The 18,273-nt window shown below is 51.2% G+C and overlaps 1 protein-coding gene across 1 annotated transcript in view; it reads left to right on the forward strand.

Moving 5' to 3' along the window:
- The window catches only part of LOC144724998 (uncharacterized), an 87,770-nt gene that overhangs the window by 53,149 nt on the left and 16,348 nt on the right, over positions 1-18,273 (forward strand). The window contains exons 6-9 of the mRNA XM_078604394.1: positions 485-529; positions 1,588-1,641; positions 2,749-2,802; positions 17,788-17,841. Coding sequence (XP_078460520.1) covers positions 485-529; positions 1,588-1,641; positions 2,749-2,802; positions 17,788-17,841 — 207 coding nt within the window. The remainder of the gene's footprint in view (positions 1-484; positions 530-1,587; positions 1,642-2,748; positions 2,803-17,787; positions 17,842-18,273) is intronic.

Raw genomic sequence — 18,273 nt, forward strand, 5'->3', positions numbered from 1 at the left:
ACGTGAGAATTGAATTATTATTTTAAGAAAATGAATCGTGAGCATTTTGCCAGCCCCGGGCGTTACCGATAAGCCATTGTCGGGGCAATTGCTTGAGGGGCGGTAGTGGCGACTGACCTGTGCGTATGTGTTGTGTGTATGTTGTGTGTGTGTGTTATGTGTTGTATGTTATATGTGTGTGTGCTCCCCAGGGCAGTAGTGCAGCAGTTAGCGCGCTATGCTCTGAACCCGTCAACACGGGATCGATTCACGCTCACGGCCATCATCAGTTACGATTATCTGAACTGGTCCTGAGCCTCCTCTAGGTCGGTTCAGCCTCAAATGAGTACTTGATGGGTTGTGCAAACATCGCCACTGGGGAGTCGGTCGGGCGTGGTGCTGGCAACCCACCCCTTCGTATGCCATGGGTGATGCTACTCGCTAAAGGCACTCGCCCCAACATTCTGTTGAGGCTACATGCATAATCTTTGTCTTTGTTCCCCAGGGCATGCCAGGGATTCCGGGCAGCAATGGGCCTCCGGGCCAGAACGTGAGTCTACCTACACACGCACCGCACCTCTCAGGGACGCGCTTTTGCTTATTGCCGCCGGTGCAAAGATGTGCGAGGAACACGAGCCACACGCGTCGACAGCGTCCAGGGAGGAACGGCGGCGGCGCTGGCTGCCTGTGAACCGATGGCGCGTTTCCCCACGAGGGGAATTCTCGACGCGGCCGCACCCCATCTGGAATCGCCCTTCGAGTCCCGTCCCTCCCGAGGTCGTGAGCGCCGGAATTTATTCATGAAGGCGGATTTTTTTTTTTAGGAACGAAAGATTCGGGGGAAAAAATGTTGAGTTGTATGCCGACAGATGGCATTACCTTGCCAATTACACAATTCACCTGTGTGGCTTGAAAATAAATTGTGTAGAAATGTATAATACGATGTCCCGGGCCAAATGGCCCTTCTTAGTAGCACGCCCATCATGGTGTTAATTGTGCTTGTGATCGGCTGCCAACGCAGCAGCAGCATCAGCGGCGTCAGCGTCACCGAATAATGATCTGCATTTTTTTCCAGCACGAGTCTTCGTTTTTCTTTCTTTCGAAGCACTTCTTTGGCCACATTCTCATCGGTGCATTCGTCACGGCAAATGCGATCTCGCGTTATTTCGGAAAAAAAATAAAACATTGTCGAATTGCCGCGGCGCTCTCAAAATATGCTGTTTGGACCGATGAGAGCCAAATGGCAATGTGTGTGTGTGTTAGTGGGGAGCGGTAGTGTAGCGGTTAGCGCGCTGCGCTATGAACCCGGCGACCCGAGTTCGATTCCCGCTCACGGCCAACACCAGTGACGATTATCTGAAACTGTGCCGGGCCTCCCCTAGGTCGACTCAGCCTAAAATTAGTACCTAGTGCGATGTGTAAACATCGCCGCTAGGGAGACAAAGGCGGCCAGGCGTGGCGTTGGCCACCCACCCCCTCGTGTGTCGTGCTGGCCTTCATAGGTGCTCACTAACAGCACTTGCCCCTACAGTCTGTTAAGGCTATACAGGGGATATTTGTCTGTGTCTGTGTGTGTGTGTGTCTGTCTGTGCTGGATGCACCTGACAGGGAGAGTTTGGCTCTGCTGGCCCACCAGGAGAGAGGGGGCCCCCAGGTGTGATGGTACGTGACCCCTGTTCAGCCGGCGGTTTGCACAGAGGTCTCCTCCAGCTCCCGCTTTAACCATGCACTGCACAGCGCTTCAATAAATCAATCAAACTTCATTTCTAGAGCACTATTCGTGCAAAAAATGCAATGCGTGGTGCTTTACAGGCATTAACAATGAAAGTGAAATTGTAGGGCAAAATAAAATCACGTTGTAACAAATTTCCAGCAAAGACATGATCAAAATAACACATTATGAAAATCCGAATTGAAAGCAAGTTTAAAAAAGTAAGTTTTTATTTAAAAAGTGCTTAATGATTCTGAAGCCCTCAGGCGAGGACTGTCAACACTAGAAGATGCTTCTCCCTTGGGTTTGGATCCTGGTCTTTTGGACAACTAAAAGACCAGTACTCAGAGGATCAGAGGGATCTTGGCTCAATGGATGTGTTCACACCGTTGCTATCATCATCATCACTGTCGTCGTCATCATCATCAGCCATGTTCAATCCGCAGCTGGATGAAGGCTCCCCGAGAGAATATGCCCCTTGTGCTACAGCCAATGCGTTCCAAGGAATGGAATGCATCCAAGATGGCCTTGTCATCAACACAGTTTAATCGCCGAATGAATATATAGCCCATAACGCTACACAGCAGCACGTAATAGAGTTATTTTTGATAAATTAATACGCGAATTTTATTTACAACTATTAATCACAGCTGCTGTGCACGGGCCTAAAAACCTCCAAACTCCAAGCAGTCAGCAACAAACCGCACCTTTAATGTTGTACTAGATAAGAGTTCTATTCTTGGTTCTTTCGGTAAAGTCACGTAGAAGGGAAATAATAAAATAATAACAATTCAACCATAAAATATTCTCACGACGTTTCGATTGCAACACAAGCAATCATCATCATCAGGTGTGGTTTTCACACCTAAAAAATGAGCCGATTGCATTTCCAATATGACTTTCAAATGATAGCCCCCTTTACCTGGGTTCAGGCCCCTTGGGTCCGGGATCTCGGAATGTGCGCAGGAGTGAACCTGATGATGAGAAGTGCGTTGTCAGTGATGCGGAGTGTCCACTGCACAGGGTGCTGGAGCGTCCTCTCTATTTTTTTGCCCCAGGGGATCGATGGCCTGCCAGGACATCACGGTCCAAGAGGCCCCAAGGGCATGAAGGTGAGCGAACGTACATTGTTACAATTTGCCAGGTGGGACATTTTTTGGTTTTAATTGTACTGTATGTCCATTCATCGCGCCTCCAATTGGCACGGCTTGGCTAAGTACGGTGCGAAAGAGTTTCAATATTGTGGAATATTATTTTGTTGAAAATATATAGACAGAGAGAGAGAGAGCACTTTAGCTCATGGCACTTTGCACGGTTACAAAAAAAAGGCACACAAACGGAGTGGCTTAGATTGGCAGGGCGTCTCGTAGTGAGACCAACCGTTCAGAGGTCTCACACAGCAGTGGCGGTCGACCGCGTCCGAGAACAGCAGCCCGCTGAAGCAGACACCGCGGAACTGCTTCTGAGATCCCTTCAAGTGGCCCCCATGATCCACGCAGAGTCGTGTGAGACCATCGAAGGGATTTCGATTTAAAGCTTTCGTGACTGCAGGGATTCATCTTCTTGGTTCTTTCGGTAAAGTCACGTAGAAGGGAAATAATAAAATAATAACAATTATTTTTATGTTTTATTTGTATTATTTTTTTATTATTTCCCTTCTACGTGACTTTACCATCGAAGGGATGTTTATAATTCTCGGAGCTGGCATGTGTTTTCCAAATTGAAGTGAAAATCCAATTTTAATGTGAAGGCATTGGTGGCTGCAGACCTTAGTGACCATTAACTTGCTACACTTGAAAAGCCGGTTTCATCACAGGCACCTCTTTTCATCTTTAGATTTTATAGATCAGTTTACAATAGTGGGAGGGGGGGTTAAAAACGCTTCGGGAGGTTGGCAGATGTTGAAAGGCTTCCATAAATGAGCGTACAAACATAAATCTTAAGGTGGAATGCGTTGCAATGTGATGTGATGCAAAATTCTTGGCTCGTAAATTCAATTCCAGTTTACGGACAAATGTTCCATAATTTGGTAGGTAAGTCGGTCGCATGGGGGGCGGGGGAGGGGGCTCTAAATTTTTATATTCGAGTAAAAAAATGTTGACAATGTACAAGGCTGGGGCAGAATGTACGATACACAAAAGCAGATTGCATCGTCGCTCATTCTGCTGAGCGTCTTGACGTCCGCTTCGAGCTTGATTAACGCCGACCATGTCGTGCCGCCCTCTCTGGGCATTTGTATGCCCCCCCCCCCCACAGCGCCCCCCCCCCCCCCCCCACAGCGCCCTCCCCCCACCCATCTGCTGGGTGGAGGGGCCGGGGGGGGTGGCTAATGGCCAGCCGTGTAGGTCACACTTACACGGCTGGCCATTATAGTTCAGCCTGGAAATCACGATCACGAATCAAGATTTGAAGCTTTCGTGACTGCAAGGATTCATTCTCTTAGGTTTTTTCGGTAAAGTCACGTAGATAAAATAATAATAATAAATGCAAATAACTAAATTAATTTTGTTATTTTCATTTATAAAAATTTTATGTTATTTTATTATTTTTATTATTATTATTTTTTACCTACGTGACTTTACCGAAAACCCCTAAGAGTGCGATCACGATTTTGGCCACTTGATCCACGGTTTAAGCCGTGTGCCGGAATATAATAACCAATCTCAATAATAACCTCCACAATAACAACGATGTCCTTTTAGATATATATGCAGGAAAGCTTCACTTAAATGGAAAGACGTGTTGTGTGTGTGCGTTCAGTTGTTGGGATGTCTTTGTAGGGGCTGCCTCCGTTTCCACTGCAGACTAAACCCGCACCTATTTCTCAGCCACCACTGGGTCTGTTGTCGGAACCGTGCAGCTAACGCCGCTGTGATAAAGTTCAACACGCGGCTGGCAGATCTCGCTACGAATCATTTCCTGCCCCCCGAACACAGACGCCAACTTTTTTCGCGGTACCAATACCCCGGACAAGTTGCAGTCTCGCGATCGGAAAGTTTGCGAATTCAAATCGTCGTCGTGGGTGGGGGGGAGGAGGAGTTGACTCAGCTCGTCATCCTTATTGGGGGGGGGGGGGGTCGATAAATCACGTACCACTCTTTGGGGGAAGTCAACAGTGGTTCTCCTCTGGATAATCTTGTCCAGGCCATAGGAATGTGCAATTTCCACCACTGTCTCGGGGCTGTTAACAGGAGATGAGCCACCGCCTCAATGCTTCGTTTGAACTGCAAATCGCTTGGGTTGATAGCCACTTGGACGAACCCAAACACATTTCTGCGGAGGGAGCTGGTAGGAACGTTGGGTTGCTCGGTCAATGGCCAGGGTCAACGGCGGCGTGGTGTATTCCGCAAATATGCCCGACTGTGAGGGCGGGCACAAGCCGGCGTGAGTAGGTGAAACGTTGAGTTTTTTAAGGGCACCACGGGGTGACCAGCCCCTCCCCACCCAGCCCCACCCCTCCCACCCCGCACCCAGCCCCACCCTCCCCTCCCCACCCTCCGCTCCCCACCCAGCCCCTCCCCACCCAGCCCCTCCCTGCACGACGGACACAATAATCCTCTGTGGGCTGGTGCAACCAAGAGGTTCCTAACAGTATTAGGGTGTTAATTCTCTGCACCAGGCAGGGCGGTGACACGTGGCCTCGTGGCTTTGTAAGTCTGCTGTAAATAAAGGCACGTGTAAGCAGGCGGGTAGGCAAACGCACGTACACGTGCGTACGCCAACTAGCACGCGTACGCTTTGAATAGAATCCACGGCCTTGTCCGGGGCAATGGCTCGTGTCAGCTCTCAGCCACTACAACAACAACACAAAACGAGGGCAAAAAAATATCAGATCTCGACACGTTGGTCCCGTGCCATTGTGTATGTCTGTTTTTCTATCTGTCAAGCTCTGTTCGTTGTCACACGTGGCTGACACTGCCAACGGCCCCACGTTGTTGCCGTTAATGCGTTCGCGTCGTCCCGCTGGCTTTTAATGTTATTTTGTTTTGTTATTCTGCAGTCCGGCCTCGGTTTCCGTGCTATCGTGTCGCCGGCAGCAAAAGAGAAAAAAATTAACCCGTAAAAACAAATTTTTCACAATAAATCCTTTATATGCGTGGCGGCTAGAGTCATCTCGTCCTCTGGCTTGTGATGGCTGCCACCTATGGGTCAGATGATTGCATTGCACCATTAAGCAATTGGTAATTAAATATAATATTTTTGTCCTAAAAAGTGTAAAATTTTGGAATTTTTTTTTCACGAACATTAATTGTCACGCACAACGAGTCTGTGTGGAAAATGTCAGCTCGATTGGATCACGGGAAGTGGGTTAAAAAACGACCGAAAGATGTGCACGGTCCTAAGCAAGCACGCGAACTTAATATAAAGGATTTAAAAAAAAAGGAAAGAAAAACAACACGCGGCGTCGTGCCACTGCGATAGCGAAGCGCGGACAGAGTCACTTGATTAGAAGATGTTTTTCCTTTTCCTCCAAGTAGAGTCTCATTCCATGCGGGACTGTGAGGCATGCAGATAGCATCTTCATCAGACAGTTGATAACGCCATAGCTGCTACAGCTGCTGCTGCTGATGATGATGATGAAGAGAGGCCAGTTAGACTAAGCGCATCTTTTGTCGAAGGGAGATCTTGAAACGAGCACTACTGTGGCTGTGCTTGTGGGACTGCTCACCTTCTTGGGGCAGCTCGGCTGGCAGTGGGGGGTGGGGGGGAGTGTGTGTGCCGCGACCTGGTGCCATGAATCGTTGCCGCGAGCTGGTGCCGCAAGTCGTTGCCAAGTCGTTGCCACGAGTCATTGCAGAGGCCAGAAACCAGGGCATAGTTTTTACGTGACGCCGCATCGCCCAAGCCCTCCCCTGCCTCCGACAGCTCCGGAACACATCGCCGCGCCGTGTAGCGTAGCGCTTGGCAGCGGAGCAGCGAGGAAGGGCGGTGGCGGTTGCGGTGACGCCTCGCAGCGCGAAGGGGGCCCCGGGTTCGATTCCAATCTGCGTGGCGTTTGCTGTGCTTTCTATCCCCAGTTCGGCAGTCGGGCTACTTATCATAGCTCAAAGAAAACAAACAAAAGAAATACAATCACCTGCGCATCGTGAAATTAACTTGGGTCAGACACCCCAATGCTGAGAAAATGACACCGCAAGCTACTCAAAGTGGGCCGAGTCCTTCCACAGCTGGGATTTGAACTCGTAGCCTGAACCAATTCACCGCCCTTTTTGGGGCGCCACGGTGGCGAGAGGTTAACTCCCTCGCCTGGTGTGCAGGAGGTCGTGGGTTCTATCCCTGACGCCTGTTGTGTATTTGGAGTATGCGTGTCTCTCTCTCTCTCTTTCCCCGTGGTCGCGTGGACATTTTTCCTCCGGGTCCTCCGGTTTTTCCCTCCGCCGTTTAGAATCGACGTCACCCGTCTCCTCGAGCATTTGGCTGCTACAAATTTCCACGCGACGATGAAGCCGCTTCGTTGACCTACCATTCGCGCTAGCCCGGTTCGCTTCGGGTGAAAAAAAAATAAGTAGCTAATAGCTCGGTGGGCCCTTACCTGGTAACAATTGTTTTGTTTTTTTAACATGAACAGCGGCTCGCCACCCACGTCAATGCAAACCCACCCGACGCAGATTCATTATTTTAAATCCTTTATATTAAGTTCACTTGCTTGCTTGCTTGCGCGCTTACGACCGTGCAAATCTTTCGGTCGTTTTTTAACCCACTTCCCGTGATCCAATCGAGCTGACATTTTGCACACAGACTCGTTGTGCGTGACAATTTATTTTCGTGAAAATTTTTTTCCAAAACTTTACACTTTTTAGGGAAAAAAAATGTATATTTAATTACCAATTGCTTAATGGTGGCAGGCAATCATCTGACCCATAGGTGGCAGCCATCTCAAGCCAGAGGACGAGAGGACTCTAGCCGCCACGCATATAAAGGATCTATAGTGAAAAACTTTGTTTTTACGGGTTAATTTTTTTTTGTTTGGCCCTGTGAGCCGCGATGGAAAAGAGACGTGGAGACGTGGCCCTTTTCCGGTCGGCCGCTCCTCTGGCAGAGAGAGAGCCGTGAGCTTCAGGGGGACCTCGCCTCCCAGCACCGATTGCTACGAGCACGCCAAATTGGCGGCAATCGGCCCGCGGTTTCATTCTTGGAAACCCGCATGATGTCATTGGAGAGAGACTCGCATGCGCGCGCGCGTGTGTGTGGGTTGGTTGGGGGGGGGGGTTCTTTATGTTGTTCTGTCGTCTCTTTCTGCCGCGCGAGCCGGTAAAATCGACAGCCGGTTGCTGCGTGATACCTTAAATTCCGACTCGGCTAACGGTGCCGGCATTTTGGCGATGGGAGGGATCGTTGGTCGTACGGTGGCTTGCGGCTGCTGCTGCTGCTTTTTCTGATGATGCTGCCACTGCTGCTGCTGCTTCTTTTGCTAATGCTGCTGATGATGCTGCATTTTGCTATTTCTGTTAATGATGATGCTAATGCTGCTGATGATGCCGCTGCTTTTGCTAATGCTGTTGATGATCCAGCTGATGCTTATGATGCTGCTGCCGCTACTGCTGCTGCAGCTTTTGCTAACGATGCTACTAATGATAATGGTGCTCCTACCACTACTGCTGCTGCTGCTTTTGCTAATGTCGCTGCTGATGATGTTGATGACGACGATGCTGTCGCTATCACTGCTGTAGCTGCAGCTGCTCCCTAAAGCCACTCACAATAAAACTCCCTGCACATGTTAGCGATGCCATTGGCCAGATATGCTAAGTTTTTTTTAAGTATTTTTTTTAACTGATCAATAGTTTCTGTGAGTTAGAATACGAACATGTGCCCGTAAGCGTCGCAAGATTAACACGTTCATCCGTTTACGCGTGCGTCTTCGTGTTTTTGGGAGCACACTGCGTCGTGCAGTCAACTCCCCAATCAAATACTGAGCCTCCGTTGATGGGCTGGCTTGACAGCTTGGTTTAAAAAACCTCGTGACAGCCCGTTTAGTCTGTGGGTCACAGCAGAAATTGATTACCGTACACATAAGGTGGCAAGGCCTTCGTGGGCCCGATTTAATTATACGGCTGACAAGCGTGAATTATTTAGAAACCCAGTCATGTGATATAGTTAGTACGTAATTCACCGCTATTGACCAAATCAGAATCATGAGAATTTTTATTTATACTGGCAGAACCCAACGAGCCGGACAACTTCTTTTCACAGATGTCCAGTAGGGGCACGAGGTCAGAACATTACAACAATAAACAATACGAAAACACGATAGGAGTGCAATGCATAGGGAAGGTAACCAAATCACTTAGAAATATATACAAATACAGCATTTCTTTATCTTACCAGGTAAAGACCAATGAGCTATTACATTATTGTTCGGAAACGACCTTGCCACAAATGATAGCTCAACGAAGTGGCTTATCATGTGCAAATTTATGGCAGCAATAGTATCTAAGTAATCTAAACGCATGCTGATTCTAATTGTGGAGGGAAAACCCCGGAGGATCCGGAGGAAAAAATCAAACGAGACCATTACGTGGAGCTCTGAGAGACGCAAACTCCAAATATACAGCAGCAGGCGTCAGGGTCGGGATCGAACCGACGACCTCCTGCATACCAGGCATCGTCAGGGTCGGGCCACAGCGGAATGGATTGAAACAACTACACGAGATGCCACCTAAAGTGGAGCCGACGAGCGCAATATCCGGTCTGTCTTCGTGGACTCATTAATTCATGGACTCCGGCAAACGCAGCGAGAAACAGAGGCACGAAGATGCGGCGTCGAGATCGTCAGAGAGCGGCGTAAACGCGCAGGCATCCGTGCGCTTGTAAGGCAAAGGTGCAGCAGACGGAATCGAACTGGCGACCTCCTGGGATTGCTTAAGGCCGTTGTGCTGCTAACCATGACACCACCGCTGTGGCAACCACCTCCTTCCACCCACCCCCACCACGCCCTTCCACCCACCCCCACCACGCCCTTCCACCCACCCCCACCACGCCCTTCCACCCACCCCCACTACCCCCTTCCACCCACTACCTCCTTCCACCCACCCCCACCACCCCCTTCCACCCACCCCCACCACTCCCTTCCACCCACCCCCACCACCTCCTTCCACCCACCCCCACCACTCCCTTCCACCCACCCCCACCACCTCCTTCCACCCACCCCCACCACTCCCTTCCACCCACCCCCACCACCCCCTCCACCCACCCCCACTACCTCCTTCCACCCACCCCCACCACCCCCTTCCACCCACCCCCACCACCCCCTTCCACCCACCCCCACCACCCCCTTCCACCCACCCCCACTACCTCCTTCCACCCACCCCCACCACCTCCTTCCACCCACCCCCACTACCTTCTTCCACCCACCCCCACCACCCCCTTCCACCCACCCCCACTACCTCCTTCCACCCACCCCCACCACCTCCTTCCACCCACCCCCACCACCCCCTTCCACCCACCCCCACTACCTCCTTCCACCCACCCCCACCACCTCCTTCCACCCACCCCCACTACCTTCTTCCACCCACCCCCACTACCCCCTTCCACCCACCCCCACCACCTCCTTCCACCCAGCCCCACCACCCCCTTCCACCCACCCCCACCACCTCCTTCCACCCACCCCCACTACCTTCTTCCACCCACCCCCACTACCCCCTTCCACCCACCCCCACCACCTCCTTCCACCCACCCCCACCACCTCCTTCCACCCACCCCCACCACCCCCTTCCACCCACCCCCACTACCTCCTTCCACCCACCCCCACCACCTCCTTCCACCCACCCCCACTACCTTCTTCCACCCACCCCCACTACCCCCTTCCACCCACCCCCACCACCTCCTTCCACCCAGCCCCACCACGCCCTTCACCCACCCCCACCACCTCCTTCCACCCACCCCCACCACGCCCTTCCACCCACCCCCACCACGCCCTTCTACCCACCCCCACCACACCCTTCCACCCACCCCCACCACCCCCTTCCACTACCCTCTTCCACCCACCCCCACCACGCCCTTCCACCAACCCCCACCACCCCTTCCACCCACCCCCACCACCCCACCCACCCACCACCAGTGCCGGATTATCCTAGTAGCAAAAGTAGCTACGTATGCTACGGGCCCCGCACTTGCTAAATGCTTTCAAACTTTCAATTCCGGTTAAATGATTCTGCACTTGCTCTATTACTATAGTACTATACTGCCTTCAATTTTTATGAACGACTGGTAGTTTAAGGTTAGCGATTTGTCGTATTATCTGGCTAATAGCAAATGAAAAGATACAATTACGTTACTATGCAAGTAAAAAAATTGTGTTTTAATATTTGTGTTATTTAAAATTTAGGGACCCTTTATAAGATATGCTACAGGCCCCGCACTCGCTTTATCCGGCACTGCCCACCACCCCCTCCCTCTCTACCCCCACCCCCCTCAAAAAAGCCGTAGCATTGAAAGATGTAGTCGTAGCATGGATTGTAGCGTGAATGTAAACAGCGCGATACTTACGGAAACATTGCACGCGAATCGTGTCGAGCCGCGTGGGAGTTTTTTTTTTATTTTTGGTTCCACTTGTCTGTTTTTTTTCTTTCAAATCTCTTCTTACTCAGATGTTTATATCAAGCGAGTTGTGTTACGGTGGGGGGGGAGAGAGAGAGAGAGAGAGAAAGAAATCACGTTTGAGAAGTACAAATGCGGAATAACAGGCGTGCAACGTTCAGCCCACTTGGCTCATCGCGCGCGCTCCAGAAATCCATCAAAATCGGGGAACCGATTGGGATCTGGATTCCTGCAACGTCGGTGTCTCTCCGCGCGAGCGCCTCCAACAAAAACTTCCAATTAATTATTTCCCCGCCGGCCGTCGTCCAAGACAAAGTCTCTTGGATGCCTTCCCTCCCTTTGTCTCGGTCGGCTGACCAACGACTCGCCCCTTCCGCCCCAGCGACGGAGAAACCGATTCCGTTTGAACAAAAAAAAACATTATGAGACATCTCCTTTACCAGTGGCAAAATATAGTATTAGGTTTTTACCCTTTAAACTGGTACAACACTGATACCTTTATACAAGGCATCATGTTTGAAATAACCACAACACAAGCAGTCAAAATGCAAACAAAAAGAAACAACTCTGATAATGGTAATGATATGCATTGTCCTTGAAGTTGAATGGTCCACACCTAGTCTCCATTGGTGTTGGACCAGATGAAAAGCTGTCTCAGGTGTGGAGCAATCAACTTCAAGGACAGTGCATATCATTACCATTATCAGAGTTGTTTCTTTTTGTTTGCATTTTGACTGCTTGTGTTGTGGTTATTGCAAACATGATGCCTTGTATAAAGGTGTCAGTTTTGTACCAGTTTAAAGGGTAAAAACCTAATTAAAAAAAACATTTTAATACGTCGTGTAGAGCTGTCGAGAGAACGGTTGTTGTGGTGGTTGTCGTTGTTCTGAAACGTGTCTCCCCCTTCGCCTCGTGAGTTTGGTGCGGTGATCGCCTCCCGTTTTACTGCCCTGAGCCAGTTGTGGAAATTGCACATTCCTATGACGGGGGTGGAAAAGGGGGGGGGGTCAAAGACGTCGGACAGCGACTGTCTTGAAACACAAATATTATTTTACCGCAATTCTATCCCGAGAAAGCTCATCGGCATCGACGCCCCTTCAGACGAAGAATCCATCGGCAACTCTCGCAGAAGCAAATGTTGCAGAACTACTTCTAAGGCCTCTCCAAGTGACCTGGCCCACACAGCAGGGAGCAGCACTTCCCCACCCACCCTGCCACAGAGGTGAAATCGTAGCCGAATAAACTCCGGTACCACTTTACTTTTGTGTGTGCAATCATTGGTGAAGGCCGGTTGCGCTTGAGAACCAGCAGCTAAAATATGCAGGCCTGGATTCGCTCGGCCGTGCCAGCCCAGCGGCCCTGACCTCTGCGCCACTCTCGACATCCCCACATGCGAACCGGTTATCGCGTCGACCCCGGAGAGATGAGACGCGCTTGCGTTGTGGCTCGTGACCCACGTCTGTGGTGCATCGATTCACGCGCATCGGAAATTCAACGAGCCGTTGTGATTCGCGGTCACGATTAGCTTGAAGAGACACGCGCTTTTTCGTTTTGTTTTACATCGTGGTGAATGTAGCGGCCTCTGGTGGCTGAAGAGGTCACATGAACCAATTACATACAACGTTTCAGATTAAGCACAAAATTTCCGACCTTTTCCAAGCTACTGCTGCTCTGGTCATGGGTGCTGCTGGGCCATACTTCACCATTCCGGTCCCTACGGGTTGATGAAGGGGTTAGCCCAGGCGCCCATTCGGGTATATCACTCACCGCTCACGGGATGCCGTGGCCAGGAATCGAACCCGCACGTTTGACCGACGTGGTGAATTATGGTCACAGCACCTCGGTGACCAACACTGCATTGGGGAATGTCTTCATCCAACGGTGGGCTGTTAAATAGGCGGGTGGGGGGAGAAATTGGTTCTAGATTTGAAGCTTTCGTGACTGCAAGGATTCATATTCTTAGGTTTTTTCGGTAAAGTCACGTAGGTAAAACATTAAAATTGATAAAAGTAAAATAAAAATAATAAAAAAATCACGACGTTTCGGAGGCAACACAAGCTTCCGTCTTCAGGTGGAACCGTCACAGCACGATAGCTGTATCAAGTAATACATCTACAAGTGATACAGCAAGCGTGCTGTGGCGGTTCCACCTGAAGACGGAAGCTTGTGTTGCCTCTGAAACGTCGTAATTTTTTATTTTATTTTTATTTTACTTTTATTACTTACATTTTTTTACCTACGTGACTTTACCGAAAACAACCTAAGAATATGAGATATTGGTTATCGTCCAATCAGCACGGTTGGCTACGCACGGTGCGAAAGAAGTTCAACACAGGCGCGTGCACGCGTCGCCTTTGTTAAACGTGGGCTGGATGTTTACCTCGCAACGGAAGAAGGTGGCAGCGAATTTTGGAAATAACATTACTGGATGTTTTATCGTTAAAACGATCTTCGCGAAATAGGAAACGGGTGCATCGCCTGCGTGCCAAATAATAACCACTGGGCGTCATCTCAAAACTTCCCCGATGGGGGGGCAGAGAGGGCGAACCTCTCATCCTTTGAGATAAACGCTTCGCTGTGCAGAATTTGGGGGGGGGGGTGCAGAAAGGGAGCGCCTCAGTCCAACGCGCGGCAAGCCCAGAGACTGTGAGCCCCCCCCCCCCCCGGGGATCTCACGGAGAATCCCACGGCCGACTGTATTCAATAACGGGTAACGCGGATTGCATGGGGACGACTCATCAATCACTCAACAGCCCTTGCATTGGAAACACGCGACGTGGGCGCCGGAATCTGGAAGGGGGCTGGGGGGGAGAGGGGGGGCAGGCTGGGGGGGAGAGGGGGGGCAGGCTGGGGGGGGAGAGGGGGGGCAGGCTGGGGGGGGCTTTCCCTCCATTGGTCCACGTTCGTGAAAAGTCTCCCTTTTTTGACACGCGCAACGACCGTTGTCACCATCACTCCCATTGTCACGGGAATGTGGAATTTCCTCCACTGACCGACTTGCTGACTGATATCGCAAGCGGGCCTTCGGCACGGTTAAGCGCTGCCCCATTACCCATTCGAGCGGTGAGGCTCGTTGAACGGGACAACATCGGCGTGCTGCGGTGGTGGTGGCGGTGGTGGTGGCGGCGGAGACAGCGGCGGTGATGGCGGTGGTGGTGGTGGTGGTGACGGTGGTGGCGACGATGGTGGTGGCGATGGTGGTGACGGTGGTAGTGGTGACGGTGGTGGTGACCGTGGTTTCGGTGATGATGGTGGCGGTGGCGCTAAAGCAGGAGCATGCCAGTAAGACACGCGTGGGCCGACTCACCCCTCGTCGCTACTTCCCCGTTGGATGGCGCTGGGTTTGATGGAGCGCGGGGAGGATGGGGGCCCTGACGCCGATGTGCGTTTGGATGTGGTTTTTGGCAAACGAAATGAGACATCCGCGGATTTCGCTCTGAGTTTCAAAGGCCGTGGTGGAGACTTGGCATTACGAACAGATGTCGCCCCGCTTCCCGCGAGCGAGGCCACCGCCGCCACCACCACCCCCACGGTTCTTGCGGCGTCCACGCGGAGGGGGGGTGCCCAAAACGTCGCGCGGCTGACGGGGGTTCGATTCGCCGCTCCGCTCCGCTCGTCTTGCGCCGTCGCCGCATCGCGATTTCCACATTTGAGTATTTAAAAAGAGAAAACTCGGGGCACACGGAATTGGAGACGCGTACATTTCTCTGGGCTGCTCCTATGTCGCGTCGTCGCATCTGGTCCGCACGTGCCTCTTGGTGGCCCCGTGTCAAAACGTCACAGGTTCGTGGGATTCCGAGCGGCGCCCGCGATCGCTGTGCGTGTGGATCAGGTGTGTGCAGACCCCAAGGGGTGTCCATCGCAAAGTGGAAATGTCGTAATTTCACTTGCGATCAACACAGTTTTTCGTTGAAGCCCTCCAGCCTAACTGGATGTACTTTCCCTGTAATTAAACGAATCGTTTTAACGACGCTGCTGCCACCGCTGCATTGACAGCACTGCACAAGCACAATTTTGCAGATGAAATCAGCTCGTTCGTCAGGAACACCGTGCGGCCTTAAAAGCAAAAAAGTATACAGTAGGCAACGTTTCGGGCAATGGTCCTTCTTCATAGCACGCGAAAATACATTCTCATAGGCAATTACGAATGTGCGCAATCGCGTATCATCACTAGCCGTGGTCAATCCACTGCTGGATGACAGCCTGCCCAATTAGTGTGGGGGGGGGGGGGGGGGGTTCCCTACATCATAGTCTGGTAGGTGTCTTAACCAAGCCACACTGAGCAGCGCGGTTAAGTGTTGGTCACACAAATCCCTCCCCATCTCACGGAGAACGTTCAGGAGGCCTCCATCCAGCAGCGGATTGATCATGGTCCGTTGATAATGACTCGCGAGCATTCATTTGTAACGATGCCTCGGACAGCTCGGAAACGAACGTCTGCCGTCGTATTCAACTACGAGCGAGCGCAAGACAACGAATGCCGCAATGCACACCACCACCTGCCGTGGTCAATCCACTTGCTGGATGAAGACCGTGGAAAAGTGTGCTGAGCGTTGCGCCATGGAGGTCAACCCCTCCCCCCGCGCGAGAACCATAAACCATCACGTGACTTCGGCCATCCTCGCAGCAGCAGTGGCTGAGCCAAAGACGGTCGCCGCGGCCGTCTGGAACGCTCTGCCTTCCGATGTTAGGAAGCCACTGCTGCGATGCACTTTTAAATCATCTTAGATTGAAAACTTATTTTTTTTTCTTTAGAACCGACCCGCAGTTCAACGTGCATACTTACAAAGTGGTTGTGAAAAAAAATGTCGGTAGTTTTTACCCGACAATTTTTTTCCCCCTACAAATTACCGCTCACGCAGCATGGCCTTGACGCACGCAGCACCGAGGATAATTCACCATGCGGGCAACATCTGATGCTAAAGTGTGGCCAATTGGACAATGATTGCTTGGTTTTAAATTTGCCAAATTTGAAAATTATCCCGTAATGACTAATTTGAAAGTCATTTCTTCCCCTCCCCCGCCTCCACCCCCCGTGACGCTGGGCTGTCGCCGCGAGTGAGCCTTGAGCGCTAGACTGGATCAATCCGGCAGAAATGTGTTTCGAATGAGCGAGGAAGTGAAATGCTTGCCTTTGGGGTGGTTAAGAAGGCACATCGATGCCTTGCAGTGCACCTATCCTTCGCCAGGGCTGTTGGCTAACGGTGACGCGGAATTTAAACATTAAACATTAAACATGTGCACGGTGATGGCATGCGCTGGCTGGCCATCGAACAAAGACGGTCACCGAGTCGCAGGTGTGCTTCTGCGGCCGTCTGGAACGCTCTTCAATTTCGATATTAGGAAGCCACTGGAGTTATGCACTTTTAAATAATCTAGATTGACGAACTCATTTCATTAGAACTGCATCTTGTGCTTAGTATGCTGTCCTTTGCCCGCACCTCTGGTTAGCACGGTTGGCTACGTAGAGTGCGAAAGAAGTTCAACATACACGAATGTAGGGATGTTTCTGGATTGTTACCATCATGCCATGTAGGCATCATAATATATTATTAATTAAAATATAGTAATTGCGCTCATGGTGTTAACATACATCCCTTTGTTGTCAATCCACTGCTGGATGAAAGCCTCCCCATGCCATGTGGGTTGTGGGGGTTTATTTGACCATACTTCACCACGCCGGTTGAGTACGAGTTGGCAAAACGGGGGAGCGTAGGCGTGGGGGCAAAGTGCACCTCAGTCGGTGGAAAATATTTTCCGGCGCTCAGCCCCGGATGAAATTAGGCCCAGTAAACAAACCCCCCCCCACTCCCCTCCTCACCATCGCTGGCGAGATGTCAACTACCTCGACCTGGCCACAAAAGATATCCCATTGAAGTGGGCTTATCACGTGGAAATGTATTGCAGACAAATACTTTAAAAGCACCTTTGATTCTAAATGTAGAGGGGAAAACCGGAGGACCAGGAGAAAGATCCACGCGATCACGGGGAGAACACGCCAGCGGGAAATATACAGGCGTCAGGGTCGGGATCGAACCCATGACCTCCTGTATACCAGGCGAGGTAGTCAACATCTCCCCACCGCGGCACCAAAATAAAAAAAATAGAATAGAATTTTTTTTAAATAGACATCGCCCACTGGGGAGTCGACGGAATGGTACAGCGGGAGCACATTCACCGCTTGGCGCAGAGGTTCGCGGTTCGATTCCGGCTGGCCGCTCTGGTTATCGCTGCGGGTGTATAGACCGGGAAAAAGAGTTCTGTCTGCTTCACGGTGGATGTTAAGAACTCGAGATCAGTGGGTCCATCGTGAGCTTCAGTCGTGGTCCAAATTTACCAACTTTGTTACTCAATTGGGATTTGACATAATAGTAAGAACATCGCTCCCTACTGGCGAACTAAAATACATCGGCCGGTGAAGCATAGCGCCTTCGTGATAGCCCTGCGCTGTCGGGATAGCCAGAAGACCAAACGCACCGACTCATTATTATCATCGTTATCATTATTTGTATGACTTTGGACATCACCGCCTGACACCTGTCTCTTCTCACATCCGTCAGGGAGAGAAAGGAGAGGTGGGATCGCCCGGTTCATCAGGCTTGCCGGGAAGCGTGGTGAGTTCTTTCTCCGTTACTCATGCCGCCCGGTGTTAACCAGCCCGCCCCGCGGTTGTTTTGCGGGGTGCGGCGGCCTTCTCCGCCTGTTGCAGCGGTGCGCAGTTCCACCCGAGATCGGCTAACCCTGCCGGTTAGTACCCCGCGTGAACTGGAGGAAGAAAACCAACGTGCTGTGCACCGTACGCTTTGTGGGGGGGGGGGGGGGGGACGTTGACGATTCCCTGCGACGTCGTTCGCAGGAGTGGGGCCGCTCGTTTGCCAGCGCCGCGGGTCAAAATTACCGGCAAAACGTTGAAAAATGGACCTCCAAATTACTCGGTGGAAATATATATATAGAGAGCGGTGGTTCTCAAACTTCTATTTTTTTTGGCTACTGTGATCCCCCTCGTTGAATTTTGTTTCCACCCAGTAACCCTCCCTTGCGTGACC

Source organism: Lampetra planeri, chromosome 22, assembly GCF_965212315.1.
Source record: "Lampetra planeri chromosome 22, kcLamPlan1.2.h2, whole genome shotgun sequence".
NCBI classification, from domain to species: domain Eukaryota; kingdom Metazoa; phylum Chordata; class Hyperoartia; order Petromyzontiformes; family Petromyzontidae; genus Lampetra; species Lampetra planeri.